Raw genomic sequence first — 19,944 nt, 5'->3', positions numbered from 1 at the left:
TTTGCATCCTCCTCCCCTGCTCCACCACTTCACAATACTATTGACTGCTATTGGTTCAGTGAATCACTGTCGGCATAGTTGACGAGGTAGCACACTGTCCTTACTGGCAACAACATAACCCCCTTGTCAACGACTATAATAGGACTTGCTCTCTAAGCCTGCTTTGGAACTCATTATGCAGCATATGCACCCTATGTTAGCATGGCAAGCATAATTTGTTATGAAACAGTTTCATATTTAATACAACCATCAAAGAGACATTTGTAGTCTAGTAAGGTGTTTTTCACAATACAGTCTAGGTGATGTATTGCTAACCCAGTACAGGCTATCACAACTTCCAACATTAGCTACAGGAGGACTAAATGTAGCTTTTCAATAGAAGATTAAAAACAGACTGCTAGATGGACTACTATATTTAGATGATGGACCAAATATAAATTTTTCATTTAAACGAAAGGAAATTAAAGGTTTGCTTTAGTATTTCATGTTTGCAAGCTGCATGATTGTATATAGAATTATAGATGAATAACAGTGAATTACAGTGATGTTTTTCACCAAGGGGATCTGAGTGACATCAAATAGACAATGAGAGCAAAGCTCGACAGGGTCGCTCAGAACCCTGAGCTGAAATACATCCAGCACTTTGCCTTTTATCCAACAATAATTTTGCAAAAGTATTGTCCCGAAAATCATCGGCTTCTGCTTTCGACTGTTATGTAGAGCAAGAGGAGTAATGGGGGAGCCATACATAACATGGTCTCATCTCCCTGTTGCAAATTGAAAACAAAAACAAAATATGCTTCCTGCCACCCAATGCCAGTGCCTTCCATTCCCTCTGCTGCAGAAGCTGTGCTCCCTGCTTCCAAGCAATGATCTGACAGGCTCTCAGAGAGCCCAGAACTACTTCATGACATAGCAATAGTGGCTAACAATTTTTGTTAACAACTGTTGCAGTGAGTTACTGGATTTGAATCTAGTTATTCAATGTTTGTGTCTTTAAATGACGGCAAATGGGAGAAGTTAGAGTGTCGGTTGTCAAAACCCACAAAGGAAGAACCAGAGTTCCTCTCATGTGGTGGCATTGCATGTGGTGGGCACCAGCATCTATTATTTAGGCACCACAAAGGATTTTCATTACTAGTCTTAGACAACGAGCACGAGATGGAAAGATAGAAAAGATAGATGGAAAAAAGAAGGGAGACATAGGAAAACCGTATGAAAAAGCACCAGAAAAAAGTGAGATAAAAAGACAGGAAATACAAGGATGTGGAAGAAAGGCATGGGTGAAATCAAAACGAAATGTCTTAGTAGTGGGCTTCTGAGAAAAGCATTGCCCATCTGCACTTACATTTTTTTCAAGTTAAATCCTGAAGGCTTTACGGAAGGTAAGATAGAAAGAATGCAAACACTATATTGCAATTTAAATACTTGACCAGGATCGATTTGCCAACTATATATTTTAGTTTCATGGAACTATGAGCTAATTCCTTCCCTTCTTCCTTGTATTTGCAGATTCTGTTATAGTGTTGCAAATTCGAAGTCACTGATATCAGTTTATTTAACAACGTTCATGTGCCTGCCTTGCAGGCACAATTATGCACATCTAGCCCTTTAAATTTCAAATCCTGATTAAGAGTCAGGGGTCTCGGTGGGGTGCCGGGCACTACCAGCACCTAGTTCTGCCCACGGGTCCTTTTCATGCCTTCTCCTTGTTTCGGGCAGACACTGAAATTATTTTTATTTCCAAACATGTTTCTGATAGAGAAGGCATAATGTAGTTCCATGTACCCAACGATGCGCATTTATATGTGCACCTCCCTCAATGATTCAGGTGTTTCATATTCCCCAGAGAATACACAAAAAGGACCAGAGGAGGTTTAAAGACCAGCGAGAGCAAACTCCCCTAATTCAGTCAACAAAACACACAAGAGCCCTCGGGTCTGAGAGGTGAAGTTTAGGCTGAGTAAGAAAACGCCATGGCGAAAAAGGGGTCCCTTTAAAGGACGGTTTCTCTCACCCACCAAAGGGGGCATGCTTCATCATTGGGGAACCTCCTCACACCATGCAGGCTAATCATGGTGCGAGCTACAACCCCCTCACTAAGAGGGAGGAGCTCAGGGATGGTTTGTATACTAGGAGGATAAGTACTAAATACCCAATGCTAGCATGAAGGCGTGATGAGGTGCTAGTGATAAGGTGAATTAAAACTAGCTACAGGTATCGCCACATATCTTTATTCAGGCTGCCATGTGCTAGGTGTTAGACCTGGCATCATTCGCATGAGTCTCTCCTCCATTTGTTTTTCCGTTTGCCTCCTCTGTTTACGATGTTTTTGCTGGAATATTGCTTTGGGCACTGTGCCACTGCTGATCAGTGCCACAGTGCAAGTGCTCCCTATGTTAAATTATTACATTGATTGATGTTACCATGATTGGCTTGGTTGACTTACTGTTCAGACCCTAGTCTAGTGCACTGCGTGTGCCAAGGGCGTGTAAGTTAACTGCTGCTGGTGGGCTTGCAGCACTGGTTGTGGCACCCACAGAAGCAGCGTGTAAAATGTGTCTCAGGCCTGCCATCGCAGAGCCTGTGTGCAGTCCCTGACTGCCATGTCGACTTGGCATGGAAACCTACTTGCCAGTCTCTAAAACCTTCACTTTGCCACATTTCAGACACCTCTATGGTAGGCCCCAGGGCTGGGTGCATTGTGGGTAAAAGGTAGGTCATGCCCTGATATGTGTGGCATGACCTAATAGTGAATTACAGCCATTTTCGTTTTTCACTATTGAAGGGCTACCTGCCTCCAATAGGCCAGACTGGGCAGACTGATTATTAACTCCATTATAATCTAACTGACTCAGGGAGCATGGTAGCAGGTCGAGTTTAGTATCCCTGAACTCAGAATTTAATAACACACCCTTTAGGATGGATTGTTTTTAAATTCTGTGTTTCAAAATAGCCCTTTTAGAAAGTGGCTATTTTCTTGTCCAACTATCCACCGGTCTCTGCTGGTTTGGTGTGTGTGTCAGGGGCTAGGTGGCTCCAGAGGTCTGAGTCAGTGTGGGGTGAATGAGGCATCTACACTTAGAGTGGGGGAAGAGTAGTCCCTGATAGCCTGCCCTGCCTGACACAAAGCTGGCTCCACCTCCTGCCGGGCGACTGATAGCCCTGCTCCTGCCAGTGACAATACTGGCTCCGCCTCCTGCTGGGCGGCTGAGGACCCTGCCCTGCTCAGTGAATAGGCCAGGTGCCTCTGCTTGGCAACACCCACAACAAACCCAGGATGGGGGGAATTTCCCTGCTTGGACAAGGGGAACAAAGCAGAAAAGGGGTATAAGAGAAGGACCCCTGAAACAAGAACTCAGATCACTTCTGACAAGGAAACCTCTTCCAAGGACAAGAAGCCTGCTGATCTAAGGACTTGCCTCCCCCTTCTGCCAGTGTGCTGTTTGCTGGGGGGAACCTGAAGCTGCTTCTTTATTTTTGCCAAGGAACAAGGAGAGAGGAACTTGGTGTGTACTCTCAAAAGCTTGCTAGAAAATCTCCAAGGGCTGGAAGAGTGCCAGCCTCCTGTTGAAGTCACAGGGCCAAAGGACTTCACCCTCTACTGAATTGCTGGTTGCTGGAAAGTGTTGTTTCCAGTGCACGGGGGAAATCTGCAGTCTCGACGCCGCCGAATCCAGCTCGACATCGTGAGTAACGGCTCCAGTGTTCCGAGTCTTCGACGCTGGCCGCCGGGCCCGATCGACGCCAGTAGCGATGCCAGGAGTAGTGAGTATCGGCTCCAGCTCCAAGTGACCCCGTCTTGACGCCGGTATCGACGCCAGTGAGTAGTGAGTATCGGCTCCAGCTCTAAGCGACCCCGTCTCGACGCCGCTGCTGATCGCATCGACTCGACTCCCTTCTCGACGCCGTGAGCGCTGCTCCGGCCCGACACCTCTCAACGCCGCTGCGGATCGACCCGAATCCGAGGCACGATCGACGCCGACCTCGACGCCGACATCCCGATGCCGTGGATCATCGTTTTCTTCATTTCCAAAGGTACTGTGGTTGGGGGTTCTGTTGCGACTCCAGGCTCGACGTAGCGCTCCTCGCGGTCAACGCCGAACCTTGGGAATATCGTAAACTCGACGTCGTGTGACTCCTGTGGGGGTCACATTGTTGCCAAGAACTGTGTTTTAAGAAGAATACTTACTTGTGTTGCTAAAGAACTATTTCCGAAGAAGAAACTTTACCTGAACTACAATTTTTCCTTCCAAAGAGTATTTATTAAGATTGTGGTATATTTTTGTCGTTATTTGGTCTTGTGCTAAGCCTTATATAAAAATACTATTTTTATAATAACTCCTGTGTTGTGTCCATTTGTAGTGTATTCACTTTATTACTGTATGTGGTCATAAATGTTTAACACACTGCCTCTGAGATAAGCCTGTCTGCTCTGCCAAGCTACCAAGGGGGTAGCAGGGGTTATCTGAGTGTGTAATCCCCTTGCCCTGACTAGAGTTGGTGGATCCCTATTTGTCAGAAGTGTATACCTCTGCCAACTAGAGACCGCCGGTTCTAACACTAGGATTAAAAACAAAAGACACGATGGGAACCATTAAACCCAGTCGTGTTGTTCTAAGATCCACATATTTCAGCCAATGACCTAATAAGTGTCGTGGCCATCTTCAGGATCTGATACGTGCTACTGCTGTGACGGTGATATATACAAGAGAAAGTATATTATTAAAGTATATTCTTTAGATACAAAACCAGTGATCCATGGGTTTTCAAGGTGGTGGATTCATTGGTAGTACCTACAGGAGGCGGGTGTAATGCCTCAGCTGTCCTTGGCATAGACACTCAAGGGGCAGTCACGTCTCCAACCTTCACGAGTTGCAATTCAAACAAAAGACACACAATCAATAAGTGTCCCACCGAAGGCCTATCATCAGTATATGTATAAAGACATCCTTGACCCCAGCTGAGGTTCACCTTATCACTCCATCGTTAGTGTCTTTAAAGGGACGCCTTTTGCGCTGTGGCGTTTTCTCACTCAGCCTAAACTTCACCTCTCAGACCCTAGGGGTTCTTGTGTGTTTTGTCTCATATTCCTCCTTATAAAACTGTGGCAGCATAACATGCTAGTCACTCTCCCTGGTGATCCCCTACCCTTAGCTGATCAATGCCAAATTGCATTGCAAGCACTAGCAAAGCCAATAGCTGTAGCTGGCAATCTTTGAATTTTATTTTCTATACATCCAAGATGGCCACCATGTTGTGTCGACTTATAAAATTAGAGTGAAGTTGGCTAAATCTTATAAATATTAGCAAATTCAATAGTGGGGGGCAGGTGGTGGCCACGGAGAGAAAGGTGGGGGGCACAGAGACACCAAGTCACTGAAGTGTTCAATAAATCAGTAGGGAGTATGAGGAACTAAAGACGATTTGAGGGGGGTTGGATGGGGTGGGCTGATGAAAGAGAGGAATTTGGGAGCGGCTAAAAAAGCAGAGAGAGTGTGCATTGTAATTGAAGTCTCTGAACAGAAATGTGTTTGTGCAGGAATAATTTTTAACAAGGCACTCATAATTGCGGCCTGAGAGTGTTTACATCTTTTGAGTTTCTACAATAAATCACACAATATTTCTAAATTTGCAAGAATACTGCCAAAGGTCTAAAACTCCAAAGTTGTTTGTGATCTAAGAAACATACTTTGAAATTAATCAATGTTGTTGAAGTTCACATACTACGCTAACTCTAAAGATGGTAGATGTTCATGTTATGTTAAGATAATTAGATTTGTAGCATGCAAACTCACCCAAGAAGTGATACTAGTGCAGTGAAAAGAAGCAAGTTTTGTATGAAGTCCAGAGCAGAGCGCATCAGAATCAGTGGGTTTACAGGGTTTTTCTCAATATTGACACACAGTAGATCATATGAAGTGAAAGAGGGAGCTTGTTCCAGTTAAATGTGGCCAAGAAGGGAAAAGAGCTGTCTACAAACCTGGAGATTCTGATATATGGGGAAACAGAGACCAACATCATAAAGACAAGAAGGTGAGAAGAGTGATGGAAAGTGACTACAGAGGCTAAGTCTCAGGGGTTCAGAGCCATAAAGTGCTTGATGAATAAGAAAAAGTAATTTGATAACAGCTTTCTGGAGACTAGGAGCCAATGTAGGGATTTGAGAAGGGGTGGACTGAGTGTATGTACAGGGAGATTAAATAAATGTTTGGCAGCAGAGTTCTCAATAAATTGTAGCCTCTTAATAAGGTAAGCAGGAATGTAGACATAGAGAGGTTTGCTGTAGGCCAGGTCACCAGTTATTAGATCTTGGATTACTAGTTACAGATTAAAAGGAGTAGCCATGGAAGCACTTTGCGGAGCATTTTGAGAATGCCAAAACAGGCGGTCACTACAGAGGTAACTTGGTTGGCCATGGACAAATTAGTGTCTAGGATTATTCCTAGTTTTGGGCAACCACCTTCCGTGCGACAGAGGGTCATGGCAGCATAAAATGACTTTGGTTTTATGTCTGTTGAGATTTAAGCAGTGGTGGCTCATCCGCTCTGCTATGTGTGCCCTGCAAAAGAGGAGATGAGGGTACAAGTGGAAGTCATGTTAACAGATATTAAGATTATGAGCTGCGTCTTGTCAGCATAAAAGATGATCTCAAAGTCACAGCTCCTGACAATGTCTGCAAGGGATGCAATGTATACAATGAGCAGGGTGGGGCTGAGATAAGATCCTTGGAGGGCCCCACAGTCCACCCATGAGGAATTGGAGGTAAATTTGGAAGCACACTGATTAGGATCTGTTGCAAAGGACTGAAGCTATCCAAGTAAGTTCAAGAAGGCAGATCACACTGTCATGAAAGTGATTCAAGAGGATGGTGTGTGAGACAGTATAGAGGGTTCCTTACAGGTCAAGAAGGATGAAGGCAGCAGAGGCTCCCTGACGCACAGGGTGGTGGATATTATCTGTAGCAGCCGGGATTGAAGGGGGGGTAGTTTGCATCCTGTGAGCTGCTCAGAATCCCGACTGAGAGGAGTCAAGGAGGCCTTGCTTTAATTTTTATGATGAAGAAAGGAAAGGAGATAATTGGAAGGATTATCATCATCATTATAATTAAAGAGAGGCTAAGTTGACAGCTCAATCACAAATAAAATCTGTTTGTATGTATCCATTGATAAAAAAAGATGATCACCACGTTTTTCTTACGGTTTACATGCGGAAAGAATCGGGAAACATGTAAATGTGTATGTACTTGTATAGCGCACTGCCACCCCCAACGGGGGTATCCTGGCGCTTTTACTCATACCGCTGTGGAACCCTTCCTGGCCTTTCCCTGTGAAATGTTCACTCCTGGGCACCCACATGGTGAAGCCAGGCATCCCAGCGCTGCTGGGGCTGTTGTGGAGATTAAGCAAGCTATTGCCCAGAGTTGCAGCGTGGGACCCATGATTAGAATAGGCACCGAGGCGAGAATTATCAGGTCCAAGGAAATTGAATCCAAGACCCGCCGAGGCGGGGGATTGAACTCTGGCCCCAGGCCAGAACTCTGCATCAGGGTCTGCCGCTCTAATCATTGAGCCACACTTCTCCACATGCCCTTCTCCCAGGTTGGGTGGGATGCCTCTCATCACCTGATCTTGATCACCCCGCACACACGGTGGTGGTTATACATGCCCACTCACACTCATCTAACAAGGCATCTCACATTTCTAGGTTAACTTACATGGAATGATCAGAACTCAGACCCTCTTACCTCCTTATTGATATATCCATCCTTGTTTATATCATAAAGGTTAAATGTCCACCTCAGCTTCTCGTTAACTGTTCCTCTCAGCAAAATCGAAAGAGCAGCGACAAAATTCTGTTTACAGGGAAAAAAAGAAAGCTGACTTAACATAAACATTTAGACACCTTCAAGAGGATGACAGTCAAATATTGTTCAGTTTTGAGCACTCAGGCTACTAGCTACATAACCACCACTGTTGCAGTATTTTTCACAATCCTGCTGTTCATTTGAATTACACTACACCAAAAAACATAATTATGCCATGAAAAAAATATGAATATATATGGATTATGCCAACTGTCTCGACTCTAATTCATAGATGAACTATGAAATAACTTTGGTCTTGGAACAGGCAATACAAAGAAGCAACAAATGAAAAGGATAAACAGTGTATAGTATTTTCAGATTAGGCAGGTGTAGAGAAGTTTGAGTGGTGCGCTTTGGGGGAGATGCATTGTCTTGGGGAGAGTGGTGTCTGAGTTTATAGAAGGCCTAAACCATCAAGCCATCAAAGGGAAACGCTATTCTCTGAGACACCTTTGTTAGCCTGGATCAAAATCTAAGGCCATTGTAAGAGAATATGCAAGTACTACGTGTTCAGCAATAGATCACACAACAATAGAGCTAAGAAATATAAAACACATACTTGATGATAACCAAGTCAGTTAAAGTGACAAAAATGTTATAGGAAATATTTAACAAATAGTCACTAATGTCACAAAGCAAATCTGGTAGTCAGAATGCATTTTAATGAAAAAACACCCAACAGTTTAATTTAATCATATGGGAAATGCAAAAAATGTCCCTGACCCTCTAGCAGACAAATGTTACCTCTGGACTTGGACACTTTTCTGGAGTGAAAATATGTTTAACAGGGTAAACTTGAAGTCAATGCTGACAAAAAATGTTATAATTTCAGATAGGTTGAATGAGCTGCACCACAGAACCTACAAACGTGCCAAATCATTAAGCATGAAAGAATGGGAAAGTTGAGCCACCCTAGATTGAGTTTTGGGGGAGTTGGGGGAGATCTGGCAGGTTGCCCCTAGGTCCCCAATCAAAACATTTTACAAAGTGCAAGTTTTTTAGCAGCACTGCTGCCTTGATTCACCATTGGTGTACAGTGCGGCAGATCGTTTTCCCACCTCGCCGCCAAGACCTGGAACACCCTCCGCATCCGCCTGCGACAGACTCAGGATCTACTGGCCTGCAGGAGAATTCGCAAGACCTGGCTATTCGAGCAGCACCAACCCCCCTTCGCCCCCTAGCGCCTTGAGACCCTCGCGGGTATGTAGTGCGCTTTATAAATGTACTGATTGATTGATTGCGAAAGGAGTATGGCATAAGCCATGCATGGTTTGCGCCACTCAGATACACCAAACACAGGATATTCCTAAAGACCACTGTTAAGGTCTGAGTCATATGGAAATTGATGAAAGTTGTTGTTTCACTAACAAGGCACCACAAGAATAGAATAATGACAGGGGTAACGGTGCTAGGGTACTGGTGAACAGATCTTCTCTATGGCACTCCCAAGAAGATGCAAATGCACAACAATCGTTTTCATATTTATCCTGCTACGATTATGATTGATTCAGCACTGAAGGCAATGTGCACTGAGGCCATTTCCCCTTTTTTCAAGGTTCAGACTGAAACATTCCATTTGCAATCAGTGTCTCTCCATAGGCCCATAGTTCATGTGCACCTTCATCCTGATGATGCTTCTCTCTGTCCAGCTGCGACTCAATTGCACTTACTTGACGAGCATTTTTAACAACTGCGCAATTGTGTGGCATCTTGTTTGGATTCACAGAAAAGGCCACATGGACTTCTCCTGCATCCTTTCTCCTCACCGAACACCCCAATGCACTTCCTGGCATTACCAATATGCGCATGCACTGTTTTACATTCAGTGATCTTAGAATGTGGTACTGAGTGGTTCCCACTGGCTCTTGACAGGTATGAGCCTGAACACCCTGCCGGATCTCGGCTGGCTGCCCTACTGCTGCTGCAGACCTTACCTTGCGGCAGCTGTCAGCCAGCCCAGAGGGATCAGATGAGGAGACCGTTCCTTGTAAATCCCTCGATTCCTGACCTGACAAGAGATGTACCAAGGAAAACTGAACTTCAAGGACAGGTGAAACTGAATGGGGACTCATGACTGAACTTTATTTTTATTGTCATTGACTGTGTCATGTGTGATGGAATAACACTGGGTTCAGTGGTCAGCAAGGGGCATCCTGTAAGACCCGCATGGTCTCCGACAAAGCCATTTGTACGTTTGGGTCCCAATTCACAAAGTGCCTGTGCACTCGTGGTGGGGGCCTGCAGTTGTGGCCGGACCCCCGTACTGCAGTTACCCATTGTGGGGTCCCCTGCCATGAGTGTGCCGCCTTCGCCACGAGTGCAGAGGCCCTTTGTGAATCAGCCCTTCGGTCTTTGCCCTTTTACTATGTGGCACACAACATTTTCCCTCTCCACCATCATTGCACCTGCTGTTGTGAGGAGCTGTTGACCTGAAACATCCAGGGCCACTAGGTAGCAAGATGGAGTGACGGATCTTCACTAACCTTAATCCATGACATTGGCATACCTCCCTTGTTACAGTGAAAACAAAACTGAGCTCTTTTCTCTATTATTGTACATGCTTCTGTATGTTTTTAGATGCTCTTGAGCTTCCAGGATCCTTAACCTTAAATGTAAGTGGCACACTATCAAGTGACCATTTTGGAAGAAAGATTGTGTCACCAGTATTTTCTGTGTCCTCACTGCTCCTAGTTATTGTTCTTAAATGTTTGTTTATAAATGCCGTTAACTGTGTCTTACTGATTTTGACGTGATGCCTTTTTTATTCTGGGTGTTTTCCTAGCTTTGCAAACATTATTTAGTTTGCACAGCCATAGGCCCATGTTTTGCTGTTATACTGCAGCAGTAGCATGATCACTGAGTGTACTGTGTTTTGTTATTGATACTTTTCTGATTTCACTTTGTACAAATATTAGGATATTATTAAAATGGTGTGCTAGCACAAAATTATTGGTGGACAGTAACATCTTTAATGCAATTGTGATAATTGTGTTTTGCTGTAACTTGTTACACACTACTACACCTCCCTCTGAGCTAGGCCTTGAACGCTTGTCTGGGTGTACCCAGCAAAGCATGGAGTTTTAGATCTAGCACCTGACGTATTGGTTTATAGGAATCTCTGGCATTCTCCCTTTGATGGTGAGGTGTGGGCCCTACACGTTTGCGTGATCAAGATGAACCATGGCAAGTGTCATTTTGGTGAGACCTTGGTGGAGGTACGAAGGTATAGTAATACTGAGCTTGTGAACTTTTGAGTTGTATTAGCTGAAAAAATAATAAAGGCAGGTTTTTGCTTTAAAAACAGCGAAGATAATCTCAACATGGTGCCCAACATAATTAGCCAGTGCCATGCTAATAATCAATGCAATATCGAAGATAGAGTAGCATATGTCAGAATGCTTTAGTGGCCAGGGCATGTGCCGATGTATTTTGTTATGCTCACTTAATTTTTGTTTGATATTTACAGCCATAATAAAATGTCCTCTTGGAAGCAAAAAGCATGTTTGGTGTTTATAGTGGTTTGTGCAAATGAACTTACACTATGGCCCTGACTTCGAGTATGGCGGTCTTAAGACCACTGCCCACCGCCTCCTCATTGGTCTGACCACTTGATTACGAGAATGGCGGTCAGACCACCAGAGAACCGCTGCAACAGCTAGGATCTTGGATCCTGAGGTGGCTATGGTTGGTAAAGTAGCAGGGTCGGTGGAAAGGCAGGGAAGGGGCCTCAGACACAGCCACAGGACTATCTTGCCCATTGTTGACTTTGCTTGGGGGCACAACATGTGTCGTGCATACACTGTGTGCCATGTGCTTGTGACGGAACCGCTCCGTCACGAGCCACAGTTGAGCTGTGCTCATGACGGAGTGGTTCCGTCACGTCTCCGCCCACTGCGCTAATCGCCCGCACAGGCTGGGAATTAGCGCCGCGTGGGCGGAGCGGCGGCTAACGGCCGCAGCATGACGGAACCACTCCGTCATGAGCACAGCACAACCGTGGCTCTTGACGGAGTGGTTCCGTCATGAGCAGGGAAGGGGTTAAGTAGACTTGAAATAGAGGGAAATGGGTCATCAAATTAAAAGTGGTTCTGAACATGTCTCCAAAATACGTCTTGCCTGGGGTCCCCAAAATCCTTAAGAAGCTTATGGGGAAGGTCAGCGACAAAGGCTGACTCCCACCAGAGCCCTGTTTTCATGAACATGGTACTTTCCGCTCTCCTGTATATTCTTTGTGATGTCATTTGTACTCTCGCCTCCAATCACATTTCTAGGTAACTATAGTTAGATGTTACTGTAATTAACCTCCACTGTCATTCTGATAAATCTGGCAGCAGGAATCATGCTTCAAAAAGCCCTTTGTTGTTTGATGGAAACCACTCCTACCTATGCTTTAGCACGAGGAAATCTAATTGCAGACACTGGGGGAGGTGGGATCCTGGTAAACTGGGGACTGGCCTGGTCTAGGTAAGGATGAACAACAATCAAAATTATGTTTGGGGCATTGTAATTGAACCTCTAAGTTCACCAATGAATTTGACAGATAGAAAAATATGCTAATGCAGCAAAGATGCATTTTCAAGGCATTTTGAAAGCCAGCTTATGAAAGTAAGGATTTTATATTTGAAGCAGACTGTACAACTTGAAAAGGCTGCTCTAATCTGCAGGGACACGGTTACTTAAAACTTGAAATGTCTCCCATTTCTACATTATTCACATCAGCCTTGTGGGCTTCAAGGCACTACTAAACTGTATTTTGATCTCCAGTTATTTTATTTATTTTGCTGCCTAATTCTTTACAATTTGTTTTTAGATATTCTAGTTGATTGTAACATTTTATGATTTATGCCTTTATTGAATGACTGACTGATCAAAAAGGATGCCAAAGACCAAGTAAAAGCATGCTGCAAAGGGGCCAATGGCAGACTTTTGTAGAGTGTAAGATCATGTCCAAAGAAACTCATAGAAGTCCTATATATGAAGGACAGTGAACATGGCCTTAACATCTGTGTACGACAATCAGCTGGAGATTGAAGCTCTGTTCCACCATGACTACCCCTGGGCGAAACCCATACGGCACTTTAGACAGGGCCTGACTTTCCTCCAACCAGGCCTCCAGTTTGGCTGCGAAGAGCCTTTCTAGTATTTTAAGAGAGCTGTCCAGAGGGGAAATCGGGCAATAACAAGATGGGGAATGTCTATACCTTTTTTTTTAAATGTTGAAAACTACTGCTTCCCTCTAAAATGGAATACGTTTCCCCTTTATAGCAGCCTTAAAAACATTTGTTAAAATTGGAGCCTAAAATAAAATATCTTTATAAAGGTCTATCCGGTCTGAAAGCCGTATCTGAGGGGTTCTGGTTAATCACAGCAACTACCTCCCTAACTTAAATGGTTTCACTAAGATTGGTGTATAGCTCCAAAGTACCACCTACTGGTTCTCTGGATTAAAATTATCATCAAGATGGTCTACTCATGCATCAACTGGTAGGACAGTATCCAATGAGGGATACTCAAACGTAGGGAAGAAGGGTTGCTTAACAACCTTCCGGAAAGCTGCCAATCCCTCAGTTTGGCTGCCTTTTCAAGCTCCTCCCAAGCTGCCTTTCTTAACTCAGTTCTCTTGGCCTCAAGGGTAGCGTTATAAAACCTCCTTATGTGCAAAATGCCTTTCTTGGAACGCAGTGTTCTGAACAGTACTAATTTTATCATCTTATGGGCAGATGTGCGGGCATGGTAAAACCAGCCTAATGGTGGTGAATTTTTAGAAGGTTTATTTAGCCTCAGCTGCTTATCCACACAGCACCGAAGGCTGCTAATATGTTAACTGGGGATTCCTCAACAGAGGTCAGCAGTGAGATGTCTTGGCTATTATCACTAAAACGTTTGCACAAAAAAGCCTCCTTATTTGTTCTGTCCCATCTTATCCTGATACCCTTGTTAAATAAACGGATTAATGACAAATTCTCCTACAGCCCCATATTGCCTGACAGATATAAATCAAGAACCAGGACAAACGGATTATGGCCGCTCACTCAAGAACCAGTAACATTATTTCCCAATTTTAATTTAGTTAAAATCAAGGACAAAATAAGAAAAAGCCATCTCACTACCATTTTTAGACCCATTGGACGCAGGTAGAAGAATTGCCCCATATACCCTTTATTCTTTGGCAATTGCCAAATGTTTAGAAACTAAGATTCTGTTAAGGACCTCCCCAAAAGCAGTGTGCTGTAAGTGTAAAATAGCTGCCCCCTCCACTTACCTAATACTAAAAATAGAGAACTCACGGTTTTCATACATTCTCATATTAAAATACCCTGGCCAGACTATTAAGGTCTCCTTATTGTAACTATCCCAACAATTCCTCAAATTATTCTCAATATCAATTACAGTTGTAACCCTATGAGACAGAGTGAGTCAAGCGAAAGGGAGGTGAAGTAAGGTACCAGTATTGATGTTTATATTCTACAGAAAAAAGAATAATTAATAACAGTTACAGTAGATGTTTCCTAAAAACATGTAGGAAAGAGGGGGGACAGAAAGCAGGAGGGGATGGAAGGCAGATAGGTAAATGTGGTGTGCCACCAGGTATTTTGTTTAGATATCAGGGGCCAGATTTACCAACCTTTCATGCAATGCAATGCAGACTGGCAACTCGTTTCGCTGCGTAGGGTGAAAGGGAGAGAGCAGCAATGCACCATATGTACTAAGATATGGCCCACTCCTGCTATCTCATAGCTCTGGTGCACTGTGTGGTGCCTAACGCCAACGCAGGCCCTCTTGTGCCATGGTGCAAGGGTGGCTGCATTAGGGGCAGGATAGATTTTGTGCAGGAAGGCATTCCTTCTCATACAACAATCCTTAGAGGCATATTGCAGAATGCAGTACACATTGAAAGAGGAAATAAGAAGGATAAATAAGGGTATTTCTCCTTGTTGCGCCTCTCTATAGTAGGTGCACTATTTTGGTGCAATCCCAGGTTTACTGCCTTTAATAAATCTGAGATTGCATCAAAATCCTAGGTGATGCATAGGAATGCCTATGCTTCCACATGGAGTGTCTGCTACAATGAAATGTAACACAGTGCAGGCTAAACCGTTGCGTTGCATTAAATTCCCTGCCAAAGTCATGTAAGGCTGCAAAAATCGCACCTGGCATGGCTCTGTAAATCACATTTAAGGACTTGCATTGATGTGCATCATGCAAGGACTACACAAGTCCTTAGTAAATCTGGCTCCTACTATGACTTGGGAAGGGTGGGACTAGAGGTGGCAAGGGGCAAAAGGGTATATACTGTTTGATTCCCACATGATGTATTTTACTCTTCCTGCACACCCGATCCATGGGAATTATTAAGAGAAGATTCGCTCCTGAGAGGCCATAAACAAATCAAGCTGTGGATGAGGCAGGTATCATTAGATTGAGTTTTCCATGTTGGTTGTACAAATGTCTCGCTCTTGTTGTCTATAACTTCACATGAAAACACATATGAAAAGACATTTGCTGTATTAGATGACTGATAGTGAGGTTCACACCACAAAAGATGTAGACCACGGGTAGGATGATTCATAGGAAGACATTTTTGAAAACAAGAAAGGAGGAGCCACAACATTTAGGGACACCTGGCTAAAAGACAATTGTTCTTTGGTGAAGAGATGGGGAGGAGACCTGTTCCCAGGAGTGGGCTGAAATCTTATTGGTCAACAAGTAGAAGAAAAAATATTGCTGTTGCAACACAGAAAATGTGTCTTTTTATTAGCGCATTTTCTTAGACTAGTCAGGCAGACACTTTCTGTAGGACTCCCGATTTGCAGCAGTTGGTGTATGTCCCTTTTCCTAACTCTCTGAGAGCAGACTCTATACTGAGTTTTCTGGACATCACTTTACGAGAAGTCTTAGTTATTTCTTATTCTCCTATTACTTGAGCTGAGAATACTTTCCAGCTTATTCTGCTAAAGCTATATGCTTATGCTCGATTCTCACATCGGAACTCCTCATGAGTATCTGAAATGACACCTTTAATCCTCTCACATTTATCTTGACTTAGCTTAGAATAGGGAAGTTTCTTTATGCCACACACTTGTTCCATTTATTAAATTAATGCTTTATTTTGATGTACTGAATCAACTAACCTTATCACAGAAAGGTTATTGATTTTGTGAACCTTAAATGATGAAACTTGGAGAATAATACTTCATTAAAAGAATGAGTAACAAAAAGATTTAAAAATAAAACCCTTTAACTCCACTTAACTCTCTTTATTGACTGAACTAAAATAATGAAAATTGATAATGATTTATATTTAAATGTAACTTTTACGTCTCAGTTGACAACAAAAATCCATCATCCTGTATGTGGGATTCATGGTGATGAGTAAGTGATGAGTGGAGCCCGTGCTCCAGCAGTTGGTAGCAGAGTACGGTTCATGTCACAAGACAAGAACTGTAAAAATGTGCCTTAGTTTAGAAATACCCATTTCCTTAAGCCCAAACTGGAATATTGACGGAGTTGCTGTTTCGAAGGCGATTGCATGAGTGAAGATGTGAGTATCAATAGGGTCATGCGTCGCTATTGTCTTTGTTGAAATTTTGTCTTATTGTGCTTGAGAATACATGGTGTATGCATTAATTGTTGAGCAGTTGAAGTGGTTAACAGACTCAAGGTAGTCTAAGATTCTAGGATAGATAAATAAAGAGTTGAAGTTGTTTTGATATTTGTCTGCTAAGATTTGTGGTGTAGATTTGTGAGGTGCCATTACATTTCACAATTGAGATAGGGAGTTTAATGTTGTGGTGATTGTAGTAATATTAATTGGTATTCGTGGAGCCTATTGAGCAAAGAGAAATCTACATCAGTTAGAGGGATTTCCAGCCGGTCGAGACTTCATTTGTGTGTGTGTGACTAATTGTAGAGAAGTGGGAGGGTGTTAAAACCTTATCTTCGATTGATTCTTGCAGGATTAAAGTACTTTGATTGTCTTTAGTGAAGGAGACAAAGTTATTTGTTTATTACACTTGCTTAGATTTGTGAATTTGTGTACAAGAAAATCGTAAAGGAGGGTGAACCGCTGCGAGAAGTGAGAAAATACGTTTAGGGGGCTGCACTGAGATTGGTTAGTTGGTGTACATTCGTGCTTCTATTGGTTGATGACAGCATAGAGTGCTGCGCTGGCATAGTCCGGTTGTTGTGAAAATGCTGTGTTTTGAGATTGGTTGACGAGTCTTCAAGCATTAAATCGGTAACAGGATTGGTGAAAGAGATTGATGTATATGGAATTAAGAACAGAATCAAAACATTGAAATTGAATTTGTTCACTGCACGTTTACCGTTAAATTATTGCAAATATGAAATGTTTTAAAACCCTCTGAGGTTTGGTGAGGGGTAATGTAAGAGTTCCAGTAAGGGAAGGTGAAGAGGCACCACAGGAGGGTTACATGATGACAAATGTAGGATTACATACATGTTTATGGCTTCACCAGATCACTGAAAATGAGGGTCCATTAAAATTTCCACAATATGGTACATTCAATTTAAAGGTTATTGAACTTTTGAGGGAGAAATTATATGAGATGAAACCACCTCATAGACCCATACAATATGAAGTATTAAATGCTTGTGAAAGAGCAGCTCATGCTAAAGAGAAGGAGAAATATCAGAAGAAAGCTGTGTGGAATGGTGCAGACACAAAATGGAATGAAGGACAGCAAAGGTGGAGAACATTTATAATCGAGGGAGCTAGAATGTATCCTGTTATAACCACAGAAAAGGTTAAAAAAAAATCAGAAACAGGGAAATGAGGAAGAAGCTGCAAGGAAAACAGACACTGATAGTGATTCAGGGGATGATATCCTGGATGCTTTATTGGCGTCTCGTCCACTACCAATATGTGGCCCCTACAACAAATACTGATAGTGATACTACTAGCAGGTAGACTCTCTGATCTCTCCACTCTCTTAGTTTCTGAAGACTCTTCAAACCGTGGGGGAAAAATCCCATCATCAAACTATCCTGTCTCTTACTGTACAATAGGTATCATAAAGACAATCCTGCTTCCTTCTCTCAATGATCGAACATTTTGTGATGGTCTTCAGGCAACAATTTGTGAATTCTGCCATGTTGGGATGAACCCAGTTGCAGCTACTTTTCCTACAGCTCCTTAAGCCTCAAGATTTTGGGACAATATTTATTGGGGCAGTCACAACTGGCCTTGCCAATGTCTGTGCTGTCACAACTTGCGGCACTGGTACAGGAACAGTCACAATCGAAGCAGTAACACATGGAGTTATTACAGTATGTGCCACTTGAACTGGTGCAAGTGCAATCTGAAGTGCTGGAAATAGTCTCTCAATCTGAATTGTACTCAGTTCAACAATGGCTGTAGCAACTGTAGCACTAGTAAAGTTGCTACAGCAAATTGCACTATTCACTGCCCACCGGATGGTGTTGAATTCCAAATGCATGATGAAGATGTTGAATTTAAAATGGCCCGACAAGGAACAGCTGTAGGATTGTACCCACTGAGAACTGTAGAAGATTTACCTCCGATTTGAAGGATACAGTAAACCCAGAAAGGTGTAGGACCTATCTGAATTACAGTAAAAAACAAATGTAATTCTTCCAAGCATGCCACCTTATAATTTGATGCCAGAGACAGTTGCAGGAATAACAACCGCGATTGAGAAAATGCTGACAGAGAATATTAAAAGAGATTGGTGGAAGCCCTTGCAATTTGCCTATATTGGGTTCACAGAAATCCAATGGAAAACACCGTGTTGTCCTGTGGTATCAAATCCAGCAACAATACTTTTCCATATTCCTTGCACAGCAGAATGGTTTACAGCAGTAGCAGTCGGCATGGCTCGTGGGTGGGGGGTTGGCACGGGGGGTCAGAATGTGAAAAAGAAAATTTAAAACCTACCTTTCCGCCATGTCCCATGTCTTTATGGCTCCAGCTCTCCTGCCTCGACAGGAACAGGAAGCAGGCAGCCAGGCTCCCTTCCCTAAGCCAATCAAAATGTTGCCCTGCCCACCCACAAAGCAAGCATAAAATGGCAATAACTAAAAGGTATCACTATTTTATGTTTTGGCTTCTCACACTGCGAGAAAGAAGTGGGGCAACGCTCCTCCGCCATAGTGGAGGAGCCTCCCATGGTTTACAGTTGTTGATCCCTGTCAGCCTTTCTTCTCTATTCCATTGCATGAGGACGGCTAGTACTTGTTCTCATTTATGTTTAGAGATAGAGTTTTGGAGTGGTACCGAGTTCTACAACGGTATACAGAGAGACCATCAATCTTTAATCAGATCTTGGAAAACGATCTTGAAACTCTGCAGATGCCTTAAAACTCAGTTATCGTACAGTAACTTGATGACCAAATGTGGCATAAAATACATGGAAAACCGGATACAATTGCCTTCATGAATCAATTGGCTGAGAATGGAAATAAAGAGTGTCCACACAAACTGTAAAATTATTAAAAAGAAGTCCAGCATTTGAAACTCATAATTGAGAAGGGAACGAGAAAGGTGTCACATGACAGAGTGGAAATGATTTTGACTATATATCTGCCAAAAACTCACTGAGAAGTTAGAATGTTCCTGAGAATGGTTGGCTACTGTGGACAGTGGATACAAAACTTTTCCATAGTAGACAACCATTTACAGAGGCTGATGCCCTAAGATGTGCCTGATCCACTTCCATGGGACAAGGATTGCTTGAAAGCTTTCCTAGCACTAAGAGAAAGTCTCTGTTGGGCCCTGGCACTAGGGATGCCTGATTACAAAAAGACGTTCACATTATTTTACAGTGAGAGGGAGGGCTTTACTCTTGCAGTGCTTACTCAGATGCATGGAGATTCACAAAGACCTTGGGATATTTTTCAACTACTCTTGAGCCGGTTGCTGCAGGATTGCCCGGCTGCCTTAAAGCTGTTGCAGTAGACGGTGTCAGTATTGAGAGATGTGAGAGCATAGGGCTGGAACATCCTCTCACACTGCTGGTTCCTGATTCGGTAGAACGTTGGTCACCCAAACTAGTATTTGACAAACAGCATACTCACAAAATATGCTTCTGCTATTA

At 43.1% G+C, this 19,944-nt stretch overlaps 1 protein-coding gene across 2 annotated transcripts in view; it reads right to left on the bottom strand.

The window, feature by feature from the left end:
* The window catches only part of KCNIP1 (potassium voltage-gated channel interacting protein 1), a 1,480,000-nt gene that overhangs the window by 32,796 nt on the left and 1,427,260 nt on the right, over nt 1–19,944 (bottom strand). For both annotated transcript variants that reach the window (XM_085617872.1, XM_085617871.1), the window contains one exon: nt 7,748–7,855. In XM_085617872.1, the coding sequence (XP_085473998.1) occupies nt 7,748–7,855 (108 nt within the window). The remainder of the gene's footprint in view (nt 1–7,747; nt 7,856–19,944) is intronic.

The sequence above is a fragment of the Triturus cristatus genome, chromosome 7, assembly GCF_964204655.1.
Source record: "Triturus cristatus chromosome 7, aTriCri1.1, whole genome shotgun sequence".
Lineage (NCBI taxonomy): Eukaryota > Metazoa > Chordata > Amphibia > Caudata > Salamandridae > Triturus > Triturus cristatus.
This window is presented reverse-complemented; position numbering and strand designations above follow the sequence as displayed.